The 17,925-nt window shown below is 34.5% G+C and overlaps 1 protein-coding gene across 3 annotated transcripts in view; it reads left to right on the top strand.

The window, feature by feature from the left end:
• Caps2 (calcyphosine 2) overlaps nt 1-17,925 on the top strand; it is a 50,700-nt gene that overhangs the window by 8,420 nt on the left and 24,355 nt on the right. For 2 of the 3 annotated variants that reach the window (XM_087192443.1, XM_004845095.4), the window contains 5 exons: nt 24-200; nt 2,638-2,763; nt 5,610-5,677; nt 13,125-13,244; nt 17,407-17,481. In XM_087192443.1, the coding sequence (XP_087048569.1) occupies nt 24-200; nt 2,638-2,763; nt 5,610-5,677; nt 13,125-13,244; nt 17,407-17,481 (566 nt within the window). The remainder of the gene's footprint in view (nt 1-23; nt 201-2,637; nt 2,764-5,609; nt 5,678-13,124; nt 13,245-17,406; nt 17,482-17,925) is intronic. The other variant, XM_087192444.1, reaches the window with a different exon arrangement.

The following is a 17,925-nucleotide window of genomic DNA, read 5'->3' as shown; positions in this document are numbered from 1 at the left end:
CTTTTTTCATACTTCTTTTTCAGGAACAAGACATAATACCTGAAAATTTGCCATCACCAACAGACAAATATAAGCTAAAATATGAACAATATAAAACTGAAATGAAAGAGGGATATAAACAGTACAGTCAGAGAAATGCAGAAAAGACAAAATCAGATAACATACATCAGCAGTCTCCAAGAAAGAAGATAGATAAACAGGTAATTTATGAAGGTTTGTAAAATTTTAATGAAATTTAAGGCAAACAGTTTATGTGTATAGCATTCATTGTTACAGACCAGGGACTGTTTAAAGTATTTTACTGTATGAACTAGTTGATTCTTCAGAACAAACCTAAGGGATTGTCACACCATTTTCAGATGTGAAAACTCCAGCTATATGAACTAGTCCTCTGTTAACAGCTTTTCGCTTGCCTGCAAAGTAGAAATAAGAACGCATCATGTATTTTTTTTTTTTTTTTTGGTTTCTGAGATCTAACTCAGGTCCTTGCGGTTGCGCAGCAAGCAGCAAAACCAGAGCTAAATCCCCGGCCCCTCGCATCATGTATTTTTTGATGTAGTTGTCTTGAACTTTGTTGGATTACAATCTAAGTTCTAAAGTTGAAAAGGTTTCAGACTTTATAGTGACCTGGTTTATTATAAAATGATTGTCACTTGTTATCACTGGTTATCACTTCCTCTTTGTCTTTTGCCTCATTTTCAGAAAAAATTTCAACCTTTCAAATTGCTGAAATTATTAATTTTTCACTTAATTTTAATTAGATGAACCTTCAACATTTATGGGTATAAAAGCAAATTAAACATAATAAGTTTAATGGCATTTCATGAGCATACAGGACAAGCTAATCTTGATCTTTGGAAAAAAAATGTTTGGAAGTAGTCTATGAAGTCAGATTCTGTCTGAACTTTAGAGGTGGGCCTAGGAAGATTTCATAATAGATTGGCTATAGATTTGAGAGGCAGAGAGGATCAAGACTGATCTTACAGAGATGAATCTGTGGACATTATACTGATTGAAATAAGCCAGGCACAGAAAGACACATTCTCTCTCTCTCATATATATGTATGGTCACTTAATATGTGGCCTCTCATATATATGGTCACTTAATATGTGGTTCTGGAAAACTAATATAAACATCATGCATATAGTTATTATTACTGTATTTTTTACTTGAAATTTGGTAAGAGAGCAAATTTTAAGTGTCTTTGTACCCCTGACACCATGCATGGTTGCTTGGTGTATTAGTTATTTTTCTCTTGTTGCTGAGACAACTAAAGTTGGAGGGGAGGGTTATTTGGCTCACAGTTCATAGAGGTTTCAGTCCTTAATCAAAACTGGCTCAGAGGCTGGGATGGCAAACAAGCATGGCAGAGGAGAAAGGACAGGGCACGCACAAAGGCAACAAAGGCAACAAGAAAGCCTAAACAGTCTCCCTGCCCCTTTTATCTTATTCAGATTACTTAGGGTGGATAGCACTCACACCCTTAATCCTAGTGCCCTTGAGCACTAGGAGCATTGCATCATGAATAATTCCAGCTTCACACATTCTAGATCAAGCCTATGACCACATGAGGCTTTGGGGGGACATCTAGACCCAAACTATAACAGATGGGTTATTTGATTGTGGTAATTATTGCACAATGTAAATCATTCCAAAGCAAATCATCATGTTATACACCTTGAATATATACAATTCATATTTATCAATTAAATATTTTAAAATAAAAAATAATTACGCCTTTTGATTTGAACCATTAACTAATGAGTTAGAGAAAGAACTCGTGAAAGTCTGCTTTGAGGAGGTGAAATTTGATACCTCAGTGGAAAGCCACTGCTTTCCTTTTATAAAATGTTAAAAGCAAGGTGAAATAAAAATCTTTTTGAAAGGTTTTTCAGCCCAAACATAATGCTTATACTTAAACATATCTGTTAATTTGCTTTCTTTGCTTTATATAATGCTAAGCATCATTCTGTTCCTTGCTTAGATAAATTTTTAGGAAAAATAAGTGTATTAGTGGATTGTATTATTTAGCTTTCTTGTTGTTGATGCACAATACTCAACGGCCACAAGTTGAAGGGGGAAAGATTTAATTTGTCCATGGTTTCGGTCCATATCCTCTGGCTCCAAGGCAGAGACATGGCAGAAGATTGTGGCAGAACAAAGCTGATTAGTTCATTGTGGGCCAGGAAGCAAAGCAAGGGAAGAGGGCCAGAGTACAAGGGGCCAGGGATTAGCTGTGGACCCCCAGGCCATTCCTCCATGACTAGCCAGGTACACCCAGAAATGTCTTTGCCCAACTCCCAGGGCGGATCTCAAAGCCAGTCAATTTGAAACTCCACTCTAAGTGCCACATGGGTGAGTAAATACAATTATATTCTTATGAATTGATTTACCAATTGTAAATACTTACTGTTATTTTCATTTTATCTATGAGTGAACTGAGGCACTGAGAGGTCATCTAGCTAGGAAGGGGAAGCTGGATTCAAAGATAGGGATTCTGAACATCAGAGCTTGTACTGTTTAATTCTTATATAAATAATCACTGTGATATCCAGTGGTTATCTAGTCCCTTATTTTGTTAAAAACAAATGTTCTAAATATGTGTATGATGGCCTGTTTATTGCTATCATCTGTAGTGTAGTACACGAAGTGCAGAAGCCAGTGAGGATGACCTTACAACTCTGGATAGGAAAGCCCTCTTACAGAATGGATATGTGGACAGCCCTTGTCATGCACAGAATAGTGCAAGGAAATCAGATGCAGTAAGTCATCAGTTTACTTATTTCATAAACCATTAAAATAATTTGCTTTTTAAGATTTTGTGACTTATAATTGTATAAATAATCACAACAATTAAATTTTGAATGACACGATTATTTATTAATGGGCAAATTGAATATATTTTAAAATAGTTGACTGTGTTTGGGGTATTTTCTGTGGAAAAACTCCCTTGAATCTTTGAGCATTTGTAAACATTGAGCTTAAAATATTCAAGATGTTAATTGACTGCTCTTACATTAGTGAGTTTATTTGGCATCATAGTTTTTCCTCAAAAAGAGGCCTGATATTTTTAAAAATAAGCTACTAACACTACAGAAATTCTGGCCAGTGATGGAAAAAGTCAGCAATAAAGTAAGTTTTATTTAGGATTAATGAAGCAAAGCTTTAGACTTTCAATATTAGCTTTAAATTATATATTTTTCAAAATGAATTAGATTGATGAGAGTTGCTTACACTATTCTGGAATACACAGATAATCATAAAATTTCTCTGGTGTCCTGGAGTAAGGAGGCCATGCTGCTTGAAGGTGCAGTCCACTGACCCCTGGGAACCCAGGTGATTGATATCTTAGACATGCTGCCAAGGTGGATGAATACTATGATGGTGGCTCATAAGCTGTGAAAATTCTGATTTAGATAGCCTTAGTAATAATAAAGCATTATGGAGTTACCTAGTTACATTATCTTTAGCACTGAAGAGAAAATCAGTATATATTTTACTTGCTTGCAATCATGAAGAGTCAGTATGTCCTGAATTGAGAGCAACGTGTAATTAAACTCTGGGCCCGGCTGCCTGATTTTTTCCTATGGTCATCCCAAGTTGTAAATTTGTTACAGTTCTTTTGCTAAAGAATATAGTTTTCTGTGCTTGTCTTTTTTCAGATATTTATGTATAGAAAAAAAGGACTGTTACCAGGGTTATCATAAAAATAGCAAAGCAACTTTATGAGGCAAAAATAGTGTCCCAAATAAGGCTTATTTTGTTGTGTCCTGAATTTTTATTTGAAATGAATGTCACCATACTTAAGGTCCATTGGATATTGTTCTTAGTATAATCCAAAGCTCTCTGGATATTAATGGATTTCTTCTTCTTAAAATTATGTTTAGTGACGAGTTATGTAAATTCATCATAAGTTAAGTTTTACTTTTTTTGCCACAGCAGTGCATATCTCTTTTATTTCCCCATGAAAATGTTTATGTGAGTAAGTTTTCAAGGCAACTGAAATTAGTACTGATTTATTTTTAAAATGTGGGTAGAAATGTCTTTAATTTTTAACTACTGAACTAAAAACTAGAAGCAATGAGCCTGTGTTTCATATTCCTCTCTAGTTCTTTTGTCATTTTTTATGTTGCCAAGTCCTTTGCATCAAATGTGACTTCTGCTTTGAATCTGCCTTATGTTTAGGCAGACCTCTACATCATTGTGCCTGAGGGGATTCCAACCTTTCCTACAGAGTGTACACACTATAAGCTTCATTATTCCAGATGACTTTTTGCATGGGTTCTATGATAATCATTAATTTTTCTTTTTTTGCTTGCTTTTGGATTTTACATTTTTTGGCTGATGTTGATATTTCTGTATGTAATTTTGATACTTCAGTTACTTCAGTTACTGTACTTTATGAATCATTGTTGGATATTGTAAAATATGCTTTTCTTTACCTGAAGGTTGCACAATTTTTCTTTTTATTCACTATTCTAAATGTATTACTGAACAAAATTATTATGTGTCATTAGCTTATAATTTGTCAACAAAATGCAATTATATATTAAATGATAGAAAACTATTTTGGGCATATTTGGATGTCTAAGTTATGCATTCTAAATTTCTCTGGATAAAAACTGAATTCACTTTTACACTAAGATGCACAATTCAATTGTAATTCAATTGTAGTCCAACAATTGTAGGCTAAATTGTGCCCAACTTTTCAAGGCTTCTCAGGAATCTTTTTTGTTTTTATTTTTTGATTATGCCTTTATACATTCTTATTTGATGTTTCATGCAATTTTTTAAAATTAAAAAGTACTCTCTGAAAGGTTGCAAAGCCTCGATTTTGAACAATTAACTTACTTGATTTTGTTTATTGGAAAGATCTATGAAAGTGACAAAATTTACATGCTCAGAACAGAACATGCTTTGTTTGGGCTTTTAAATTTTTTAATCTCTGCCATTTGTCCCTCAAAAGAAATATGCTAGGGTTCATAGTTGCATGATAATCTAATTGAGGTTAATAATGATAAATTTTACTATTTAATATGACTAAAAAGTAGTAAAAATACTTTGGGATGATAAATGGGATGAATACATTTTAATCAGACCAAGAATTGAGAAAAAATTGATAAGGTATTGTTAATGCATTATATAAATAAACAAGTTTATCATTATTTAATGATGGGAGTTCTGTTTCATATATTTATATAAGGTTAAATGATTCTAATTAAGTTACAGCCTCTTCTGTGAATAGCTTTAGACTAAACTCTGTTTTTGTCAGTGTTGGTGTTCTTTTTACAGCAGGTAAAGATGCATTTTGTATGGCATATATTGAGGAGAGGAGTAATAATGGCAAAGGATATGATATCTTCTCTTCCTTTATTCTGATTCCATAAAATGTAAGGCAGCTTGTTGGAAATGTTTGATGACTTCTACTGAAATTTAAGTCCATGAAGATATGGTACTTTTAGATTAAATTAAAATTTAAATTTATTAATGATGGATAACAATGTGTATTTAAGAAGGAAATTAGAAAAGTTTAATTCATGTTTTAGGAATTCTGTACTCAATATTCTGCTTTATGGACAATAAAGTTATGTTATTTTTATTTTCTCAGGAAACTGTGGCTGCAGAGAAGAAGAAACAGACTGTTACAGAGCAAATGATGATAGATCACTTGTCTAGGTTAGAGTTAATACCTGGTAATAGTAATCCATTCTAAAAATCTTCACTGTATTTTCTTTTTCACTTACATGCCTGGTTAATAATGCATGGCTAAGTCAGAGTTGAGCTTTTTCTGTTCACTGGAGTCTTAAAGATTTAGTAGTTAGTGTTTTCAGAGCACTTAGACTAATATAAATACCTAACAATTCTATTCATTATATTTATTATTATTGTCTAAATAACTTAATAGGCACTTATTTCATAGTAATTTAATGACTTTGAAAACTATTGCACATCAGTTGAAAGATATTTTTATTTCCTTCTTAAATTACCATAGTTACTTACTAATGGGATACATATATCATTTGTGTACTGTGGACTCTCTGAAATATTAGAATCATTTGGGATCCTATCTGTTCTACATTAATTTCCATATAATATTTGCTCTTCATCACAGCAACTGCAGAAATCTTTGCAAAGATATTAGTTCACTAAAAGAGAATAGCATAGTATCTGGGGAAACTGTGAAGTACTTTGAACTAGTAGTTTATATGTTGTCCCAAGAATGGCAGGTATTTCTGTGTTTCCCTTAGAAAATAATATTCCAAGGTGCTTCTGTGAGTTCATCCCATGGAGCCCTGTGGTGACTTGGATACCATCTGAGAACTGTGAGATTATTCAGAATGTTAAAATCCCTTAGAAAATTGTATAAAGTTTTATCATTTATAATACTAAATATTATAACAACATATAAATGGAAGATTTCAGAAAAGGCTGGGATAATCTAGAAAATCTTTAAGAAAAAAGAAAGATAATCTTAGCTTGGAAAACATTGTTCAGTTAGTAGCAAAGAGACAGATTGACCCTCTCTGCATGCATATTTTTTCAGCCAATTCTTTGAAACAGTTAATTATTTTAATAGTTTTCCATGCATCTCCTATTATCTTATGCACCTTACTTGTTTTCTCTGTACCACTATTTCTTTTCATAAGTAGTGACATCCATATGAGAAAGATGGTGATGTTTCACTTCTTGTTTACAGGACCCATGGGTAACTTCTGTCTTAGTCGAAAAGTACCTCTCTTAGAACATTTTTCTTTTTTCTACTTGACTTCCTGCTGCACACATTTGACTATTTTCTTCCTTCCTTCTCCTTTTGCATGACTTTTGATTCTGCACTGTCCCAGTCTTTAAATGTGGAAGTGCTCAAGGGCTCAATTCCTGGATCTCTTCTATATTTGATTTCTAAATGACATCATCCAATACCACACCCTTAAAAACTCACTGTGTTCGGATGCACCTGAGGATTCATTTTTACATTTTCTACCTCATCATTCATTTGCTATCTTGTCTCATTGTGTCTACATTTGCCTCTTATTGGTTGATTCTCAATCCAGCAGCTAAAGTCAAATTATTAAAAGACAAGCCAAATCAAACCACCTGGTAGTTTACATCATAATTTTGTAAACTATATAATACATAATGGTTATGTGTCACCACAAAACTTAGTAGCTAAAAAAATACAATAATTTTCATATGTCTTTAATCTTTAGGTTATCTGTCCAGACTAGATTTGGTTTGATGGATCTTACTTGTTACTTACATTAATCAATTATATATGAGCAAAAGCGGTGATCTCAGTTCTGAGTTTAGGTCCTGTGTTGTCATTTGCTCTTTTGTGCTTCTGCTGTCTGAGAGAAGAACATTGTATGTCTAGCTCACCAGACTAAAGGAAAAGATGCTTCTGCAAATGCAGCTGGGTGGCACCATCCTAGATCAGCAGATTTCCAAGCAAATCACACTTGTATGAGTTAGTTTGAGTAAGATCAGCAGAGCCACCCAGACATATATAACTGACCAAAGGAAATCAAATGGCTAAGTTCAAAGTCAGCAGTAAGAAAGTACATTGCATCTACAGTGAAGACATGGCAAGGCTGTCAACAGGAGTGCTGAAAAATTGGACCCAATAAATACAGACTATTCAGATCCACTGTTGATCTGCTTACTGTTAGACCTTGGATCCCTCTCCTACTTGTCTCCTTCTTGTCTACTCTGCTTCAGCCATCTAACTTTCTCTTTGCTCTGGAACATACCAGATTCCATGCCTATCCTAGGTACTTTGCATTTATGTCTCCCTATGGTTGCGATACTTTTCCCTCAGAAATTCAGATTACTACTTTCTAACTCTACCTCATATTTTCATTTAGAAGTCACCTAGTGAAGCTATCCTTAGCCACCATGTTAGAATTTATAACCCCTTACTAAAATCTTTATCTTAGTAATTATTCTTTCTTCAGTGGAAATTATCAGTGTGTAATTTGCTTTATGTTCTTATTTATCATGTTAATTATCTGTCTTCCTCTTCAAAATGAGTGCTGTATGAGGGCAGGGCTCTTTCAAAGTTTTGTTCATTGTCACGTTTCTATTGCTTAGCACTGTAGTTGTATACTAAACACTTGTTAAGTGGGAAAATGAATAAGTGATCTGGAAAATAGGACTTAGAGGAAGCAGAGCAGAATTTCCCATTTAGTTATATGACTAGATTATGCTTTGAGAGTCTATATTCCTTCTCTATGCCTTAATTTTTTATTTATTCACTTATTCATATTTTAGTCCATATTTTATTCACTTATTCATATTTTAAATTTATTATTTAAGAGAAAACATATAATTTAGCTCTCTCAGTCTGGGTTATTTAGCTTAGCATGATGGTCTCAAGTTCATTCACTTTGACTCCTTTTTTTTTTTTTTTTTGGTACCGGGGATCGAACTCGGGACCTTGTGCTTGCAAGGCAGGCGCTGGAACCACTGAGCTAAATCCCCGGCCCCCATTTTGACTCCTTCAAATGACAGAATTTCATTTTTTTGGTGACTGAATAATATCCCATTGTGTATATGCCACGTTTTGCTCATCCATTCATCTTTTGTTGGGTTCTAGGGTATTTAAAGAACTTAGCTATTATAAATTGTGCTATTATAAACATGAATATGTTATATATCACTATAATATGATATTTTAAATTTTTCAGAAACATACTCAGGAGTGGTATAGCTGGGTCAAATGACATTTCTATTTTAGTTTTTGAGAAACTTCCATACTTATTTCTATAGTGATTGAACTAGCTTACAAGTAATGTGGGAGGGTTCCTTTTTCCCCACACTCAGAAATCATTATTTTTTTGTGTTCTGGATGATAGGTATTCTGACTGGGATAAGATGGGATCTCAAAGGTGTTTTGATTTGAATTTCCCTAATGGTTAAAAATGTTGAATTTTTTTCATATATTTATTGCACATTTGTACTTCTCTGAGATGTGTTAGTTCATTTGCCCATTTTTTTTTTTTTTTTTTTTTGGTACCAGGGATCGAACTCGAGTCCTTGCACTTGCGCAGCAGGCAGTGAAACCACTGAGCTAAATCCCTGGCCCCATTTGCCATTTTTTGACTAGGTGATTTATTTTAATATTTAGTATTAAAACATTTAACTTATAACTTGAGACATAAATAAATAAAATCTACAGGGTAAGGTAAAGATGCCTAAAGCTTTTCCTGAATGTTCCAACAGTTAGATAAATTCATAAATTTCTACCTCTTTGAATTGTTGTTTCACTTTTACAGATTTTGAAGGTTCATGAGTCTGTTTTAAAAATGTTGTTTATTTACTCTTTTAATCAGTCAATTATCAAATTCATTCAGATTTAGAGTTTTGCCAGAAAAATAGAATAAAGCCAGAAAGGAAAAGTTTACAGAGGTGTATAGAAATTTCCATTTTAACAAATCATGATATCGTACTGGGTAGGAAGGGAATGGAGAATATATACTTAGCCTACCTTTCCTACCATTAAAATACTACTACTACCAATAATGACAATCCCAATATGACTCCCATGTTCCTTCGTATTCACCTTGTAGGCTTACTGCAGATCTTTTTGCCTAATGACCTCAAAGACAATTAATTTCTTGGTTCTGCCTATATTTCTCAAATCTATTCCCTCTACAACATCCATTTCTAATACCTCCTTAGTATAGGCTCTGGCTATCTTTTCATAACCTATTTATTTATTTTTTAAATAGCAAAACATTTATTGGTACATTTTAAGCACACATAATGATAACACATTCATTGTAGGGAATTCTAAATGCCACCTGATAGGCTTTCATGCCTCAGTAAATGTATTCAATAAGGTATATAGTAAAAGTGGAATTAGGTGATGCAGGCTCAACTATTGTACCATTCCCTAACACTTATTTGATGACAGATGGTCTTACAAACAGTATGTATGTGTGTCTATACGTATATATTATATATGTTTGTATAATAGTGTGTATATGCTAGTTTATTTAATCTTCGCAACAATTGAGAGAGGTACCATAGTAGTAGTCTTTACAAATGAGAAAACTGTAGCCTAGAGTTGAATGATTAGAGAAAACCACATAGCGAATTTCTTTTCTTTTTTTTTTCTGGTTGCCAAAGGACATTTATGTGGTATTCTAGCTGGTATTTTTCCTTGATTCAGACTAATGAAGGGAATCTTGTGTCCAGAAGGGAAGCCCCAAGATCCCTCAGATATTAGGGGAAGGTATTTGGGGGTTTCATTCACTCAATCTATAACCCTTATGTTGTCCAGGAACTTTCTAGATGCATAGCATAGCCCTGTGAACAAGGGAGACAATAACTACTGGGCCACAGCTTTAGTCAGGAAGGCAGACAATCACCGTAAACTTCACAAGACACAGTCCAGGGCCACTTACATAGCGGGTGGACTCAGAACAGAGGCATGGTCGGGAAGGAGGGGTGGATACGAGGACTTTGGCTGAGGAGACAGTGACAGAATCCTGGAGCTCACATATTTTATGATTCCTCTGGGAGAGGCATGGTCTTAGGGCTTCTCTGGCAGGAAGGTAAAGTCAGATAATGCTATGGGTGGAAGTTTGGCCCCCCTGGAGCAGACATGGAGCCTTCCTTGCACCCTCCCCTTGATCAAGTGGAACATCTAGAGCCTATCAATAATTCTTCTCAACATGGTGCTAGAAATGTGAGTCAGAGCAATGAAGCAAGAAAAAGAAATAAAAGCCATCCAGATAGAAAACTGCCGAAGAGCTGTTGTCACTCTTTAGACAGGATCAAAAGCCTGCAGTATGGCGTGCACTGTCCAGAGAAAGGTCCAGGGCTTGAACAGTTAGCTCATCTGGCACTGTCATTCCCTCATGAAGATGCCAGTTGAACATAAGTGCTTTGTTTCTGGGTGGTGGCTCAGCGCAATTCTCAAAACTTCTCCTACTGACATGTGTTCTAAGCCATATTCACTTGCAAGGTTTTTGGCAGCTGTAGTTTTCCCAAATCTTTCAGGCCCCACAACTGTAATCCTCACAGGCACAGTAGATTTTGCATGGGGTTGGTGGATATATTTTATGAGATTCTTCATGAATTTTTCCTTTGTTTTCTTACTAGATAAAAATAAATATATTGATGGTGGATTACAGGATAAATTGGACTCTGCATTTCCAACTGGCTAAAATATTTCTCTTTCACTTAGGTCCAACACAATAGAATTTCTAAGTTATTTTAATGTATACATACAGCAGTTCCTCCAAGTACATTGAAAATCTTTACAGAGTCCCAATAGCCAAATGAGCTTGTATACTTGTAGGTAAAGGCAAGTATTTTCTGGGCAAGCTGTGCCGATACTGCATCACATGTCTCAAATAAACTCGTGCAATTTTCCACCAGTTTCATATTCAATGTATATTGTACCATGTGGATTTTCTGAGCTCCATGAACAGAAATTATTGGTATCAAAAACTCAAATTCTTATTAATGAGAAAAATCATAGAACCTAATATATCTGGTGGGAAAAAAAGTCATTCATGCACAGCACATAGACACTTCTGGTGATCACTTCAGTGTAACAAATAGGTCTTTTTCAGCCGGCAAGTGGCTAAGTGGTGGCAGCTAACCCTCCTCTGACCCTGTGAGGGCTCGCAGTTCCTCTTGATTTATGGAATTGTTTTCATAATTAAGTGGTACTGACAAAGGAAATACAGCTCTAAAATATGCACTTCTTTTGAAATGTAATCTTGAAATAAGGCATTAGCCAGTTTGCCTTGGTTTCATGCTCAAATGTTACATTTTGAATTATGAAAAATGAAGGAAAAGTCATAATGTGTATCATTTGTAAATTACTCAGATCTGTTTCAAATGTTTCTCTCAGTTCACTTCTCAGGTGCTCAACTGCATCCATTTCCTGCTCATCTACCTCACTCATCTCTTCCTCATCTTTTGTAACTCAATGTCATCATCATCCTCATCAGGCTTTTCCTCATCATCTTCTCTAACACCAACCATAAAGAGACAAATTTCACTTAGGAGGCTGAGGTGGGAAGATTACTGTGAGATTGAGATTAGCCTGGTCTTCACAGCCAGTTCAAGGCAAACCTGAATTATAGTGAGATCCTGAGTGGTCTTGGCCTCAGAGGCTCTGTGTCCAGGTCAAAAGGAAGATGAGGCAGTTGGAGTAGAGTTCAAAGTGGTGTGGGCTTCCAACACCCTTTGCTGCTCCACCCTCCTTCCATGCAACAGAATGTCCTCAAGCTTGACTTTCACTGATACAGCTCTGAGCAGACAGCTGCTGAGGAGAGAGACGAAGCAGCGCTCTGTGGTGATCCCTCTAGAAGGCTCTCTGCTGGACCTAAAGCATGGCTGACTGCCGTGCTTTGGTCAGGAGACCCATAGTGAATTTCTGAAAGAGGCAAAGATTACACTCAGGCAGCCTGGTCTACAATGTGTACTCTCATTTCCCACACTGTGCAGTTCCTTGAGTGCTGTCCTGCCTGCTTCTGTGGCCTTGTGCATACTGTCCTTGTGCTTGTGATACCCCTCCTCTTGAGTGCTAACTTTTCTACTCATCTCTTACGAATCAGTGCAGGCAGGAAAGTAGCTCAGCGGTACAGCACCTGCCTGGCAAGCACAAGGCCCAGAGTTTGATTCCCGGTACTAAAACAAACAAACAAACAAACAAACAAACAAAAACCACAGTGCAAATGTCTTCTGTTCTTAGGTGCTTTTTGTGAACACTTCCCTATATTTTTTCCGTTCAGGACTTACATCCTCTTCTATTGAATTTCTGCTACAGCAATTATCACTTTATTTTCTTATTGTACTTTACCTGTGTTTCCCCTACATTGTCAGAAACAGGCATAGTGTCTCTTTGTTTTAAAGCATAGTAAAGACTCTTAGCTCCCTCAAGAATTTTAATTTATTTTTAGGTAGTACTTAAAGAAACGCTGGACAATTCACTTTTTTATGGCCAATATTTTAATGTTTAAATTTACTCATTTGACAAAAACATTATTTTGAAAACAGTTTACATTTTCATTTGGTATATAATCTTTTCAAATGATTAAAGTATATGAATAATAGAGCAATACATTTTCACATTAATTATCAGACTTGGTATTTTTTTTCTTAGGGCTGTGATCAGTGATCCAGAACAAAATTTGAACATTGAGAAACAAGGAAATGCTCATATCCTTCCAGATTTAAAGAGACCACCTCTTCGACTTAGGAAAAGAACACTACATGAAACAAAGTAAGAAGATTTTAATTATATAAAATGAGGACGCACTGTGTTATAAATGTATTGTTAAAATTTATTTCTATAACTGAAAAGTTTTTGTGTTTGTTTTTGGGTTTTTACTATATAAAGGGCGATCTCATTTTGGGGATTAGAGGCAATATCTTACTCTAACCTTTTTGTCCTTTAAATGTTTTTATTTATAATTTAGAGAGGAAAAGCCACAACCTTTGGGGATAATATATGTGAAAATGTATAATGCAGTAACTGAGATATATTTATCCATGCAATATATATTTATATATATATATATATTAGCTAAATTTTACTGATATTTTAAAATTAGTATTGCTTATAATTTTCTTTTTACATTTAACTTTATAGCTTATATAACCTTTGAGCTGGTGTGGACTTTAACTCCCCTGTGGTGCAGCCTACTTAAATTCCTTCATGAATTCACTGACAGTTGGCATCCAGCCTCAGCTCCAAGAGACAGAAAATCTTCCAGTACCTACAGTAGCTCTTTTATATTTCCAGACTTCTGTAATTGTTTGTATGTTTCTGCCTTTTTTTTTTTGTCTCCTTCTTTTTGGAAGCCTTTGCTTGGATTCATTTAAATATTTGAAGCTATGATATGTTTTTTTTTCTATTGCTGCATCTACAAATTGCCACAAACTTAAATGTTTTAAAACAACATAAAATTTTATTCTCTTACAGTTGTTCTGTAGGTGAGCAGTCTAAAATTAAAGTGTTGGCAGGGCTACATTCATTGTAGAATTTTCAAGAAAGAATCTATTTTCTTCTTGTTTGCAGCTTCTAGAGGTTTCCTTTATTTCTTGGCTCATGGTCCCACCTTTCATTTTAAAAGTCAACTATGATTGTTCAAGATCTCCTCATTTCACTTCCCTTTAACCCTTCTTCTGCTTTCCTCTTATAAACACAGGTGTGACTATATTTAACCTGCCCAGGTAATCCTGGCAATCTTCTCATTTTAATGTCTTCAACTTAGTCACATATGCCATGGAGTCTCTTTTATCATGTAAAGTTAACATATTTACATATTTCAAGCATGTGTTTGAATCTGTGCCCATTATGGCACACATTTTTGTGTGACCATCATTTACCTACCAAACATCTAAGCTTTTATTGAAATAAAGCATACATTCATAAAGTGCATAAATTTTATGTGTACTGCAAAAGAATTGTCACAAATGAACAATACTCAGGTGTCAAACTTCTAGATTAAGGAACAGAACATTACCAGAACCCCGCAAACCCATCCTGTGCTGCCTCAGTTATTATCTGCTTCCTTTGCCATGCCTGGTTACTTTATCCTAACCTCATAGATTAGAACTGCTTGGTCATGAACTTTATATAAGTGAAATGACAAAATTTGGATTCTGTATGTGCCCTCTTTTATTTTCCTGAATGGCATTTATTTATGTAAGTAGTTATTTGATGTACAGAATGATGTTTTGATAAACATATACATAACAAATGTATTTTACTTTTATTCAGTATTGTGTTGGTGAGTTTTATCCATGTGGCTATTTGTAGTATTTTTTCCCTCATTGTCATACAGTCTTTCATTATATAAACATACCACAACTTTTTTATTAACCAATGTTGAAGAATATTTGGCTATTTATGAGTAGTGCTGCAGTGGGTTTACTTGTGCATGGGTTTGAGTGAACATTTGTACTCCTTAAGCTGAGTAAATAGAAGTAGAATTTCTGCACCATTTGTTACTTTAAAAGTTACTGCAAATAGTTTTTCAAATTGGTAATTTACACTAATAGCAGAGTGAATTTTCTAGTTGCAGCGTATTTTTGCCAATGCTTGGAATTTTTTTTCATTTTAATTCTTATGGATGTGTTTTGGTGATTTTAATGTGCATTTCCATGGAGACAAATAGAGTATCTTTCCATATATATGCCATGAAGATATCCTTACCTGAAAGTTGACCAATTTACCAATCTTTTCCTCTATGTTCATGTCCTTTGAATCATCTTTAAAAAGTCTGTGTCTACCAACAGCTGAATCCAGTTGCCTGAAAAATCCTAGGAGAGCATTTCTTAGGATTAATGAATTTGTAGATTTTACCCTCTCTTTCATTCTCCCAGAAGAGGAGGAAAGAACTGGGCTTCACACTTAGAAGCAGGAATTGGCATGTGTAGTTTAGCCTTTGCTATCTCATTTTCCTTGGGAAGCAGCCTGCAGAAGCACACATTTTACCCTCTGCACTAAATTTCTGCAAGGTACTTCTTCAGTAAAAATATGTAGATTAATTTATTTAATTCTAATGTGAAAAACTTAGCTTATTGTTGCTTCATACTTAAGTCATGGTTTCCAACAGCTTTATCAATAATAAATTGCATATCAGATATTTAATATGCTTGATTTTTCTTTATGTATTGGTCCAGAAATTGGATAGAGCCAAGTATTTGTGCTGTTTATTAGGAACTTAAAACCTCATATAGCACTGTGACTTTCATAATGTCAATATATATTTACTTCTCTCTTTTCAAGACTCAAGGTTCATTGATGCTATCACTATTAAAGTTCTGTTCATGAGAAGCAATATAATATAATGGTTATGAGGAAAGTTTTTTTAGATCTGCAATTTACTAGTCAAATGACCTTGAGCAATTTACTTAACCTATCTCTGACTCTGTAAAATTTATTATTAAAATGGGAACAATAATACTTATCACAAAGAGTTATTGCAAGCATTAGGTAAGCCAATACACATTAAAGTGACTTAACAATGACTAGTGTTTAGAAAATCTTCAATAAATGGTAGATGTTACTGTTGTTATTATTTTTTTCAACACTTAGAATTGTTCCAGGCACAAAATGGGTATTTGATAAGTACATCATACCAACGGATTAAATTGAATTGAGATAACGAAGCTTTCACAGCTCCATTGTGGTCATGAACTGCCATTTGGTTAGAAGTCTATTGTTTCCTATCCCCTGATTCCTTTTATAAAGACATGGATTTATAGAGGGGTAGCTTTTCAAGATCTCAATGACCAGCACACTTAGGTACTATTTACGTTATTGTTATTTCATTATACTTGCAGGTTTGTGGAAAGGATATCATAAAATTATTGGGGAAGGGAAGTAACAATACATCATTGAGTCTATAGATTGCTTAAAATGAAGGATGTCATTGTAGGGTGCCAAAATGTGTGCATTTGAGTTTTACATTATATATATATTTTTCAAAAGAAAAATTTTATGTGTACTTAAAAACAATATTTCAGTGTAATACATGTAGATAATAATAAAGAAAATATTTTTCTTTATTCTTTTTTCTATGAAAAAATAAAGCAACATTTCATAACTAATTAAAGATATACAATTAATTGCATTATATTTTTAAACAGTGTTGGGGCTCACAGACTTTGTGAGCTCATTCAGTGCTGTCTGATTTAAGATAATATAACTGGAACACATATTTCAAGGCTTGAACTTCACCTGTCACTCTTTCCTACTATTCTTTTATTTTGTTAAGAAGTACTTCCAGCTATCCATAACTGAAAACCTGACTGATAGTGGCTAAATGAGTCAGACTTATTTTTCTTGCATAACCAGGTACTTGGTTGGTTTTAGTTCAGAGGTATAGTTCAGAGGTTGTAGCTCTAGCCTAGCTTTGCTAGCTCTGACTGGCTTTTCTGATGTAGCTTGATGGCTACAGTGGCTGAATAACAGCATCGTATCCCTCTCATGTTCACAGGCAGGAACTTTTCCCATGCCACTGTCTCATGCCTACAAATAAAATCTTTCCTCCAGGCTTAGTAGCAGAACTGAGTTCTTTAGCCCTAATTGCAGAGACTAAAAAAGCAAATTCCATGGTGGGAGGGAGGTAGAGTGTTAGAAATGGCTTCCACATAGCCCCACCACAGTGTCAGTCAGAAGTGTGCTTTTTCAGTCTGGTATTCACTTTTATAGCATTAGTGCTATAGATTCCAATACTAAAGTCATTCATATATACTCCATCTCAGGATGATTTCTTTTGTGTTTGCTGTATGTTAACAATCTGAGAGTTTTGTGTCTCTTTGTCCAGCTTATACTCTTTCAAAATACTATCATAACTTATTATTAGTACATTTACTATTTACTCTAGTGTAGGTACCTTCAAAAATTATTGACAAAATATATTTTTTAACAGGATCAGAACCCACTCTACATTAACCGAAAATGTGCTTTCTCATAAAGTACAATTTGATAGTAGGATCATATCAAGGTAATTGTATATATTAAAATTTAAAATTATATAATTATAAATATGTATTCTTTTCACAAAAAATAATTAGATTAGACAAATTTTCCCACTTAAGTGAAAAATATGAATTTAGAACAGATGTTTTTAGGTGATAACTATTAATCTGTTACAGAAAATATAGACAATACAAAGCTTAAAAAAATGTTTTAATTAGGAATTATTTAATAAGTGTTTTTAAGTGCCATGTAGTGGTGCATGACTGTAATCTTGGGACTGGGAGGCTGAGGCAGAAGGATTGCTGGGAGTCCTAGGCCAGCCTGGGCTATATATTGAGTTCAAGGCCAGCCTAGACTATAGATTGAGGCCTTCTATCAAGAAGCTAAAACAAGCTGGAGATTTAGCTCAGTGGTACCATCCGTGCCTCACAAGTGCAAGGTCCTGACTTTGAGCTCTCGTACACACACA

The sequence above is a fragment of the Heterocephalus glaber genome, unplaced genomic scaffold (genome assembly GCF_053883595.1).
Source record: "Heterocephalus glaber isolate CG9 unplaced genomic scaffold, H.glaber_assembly_v1.0 deba00001571, whole genome shotgun sequence".
In the NCBI taxonomy this organism is placed as follows: domain Eukaryota; kingdom Metazoa; phylum Chordata; class Mammalia; order Rodentia; family Bathyergidae; genus Heterocephalus; species Heterocephalus glaber.
This window is presented reverse-complemented; position numbering and strand designations above follow the sequence as displayed.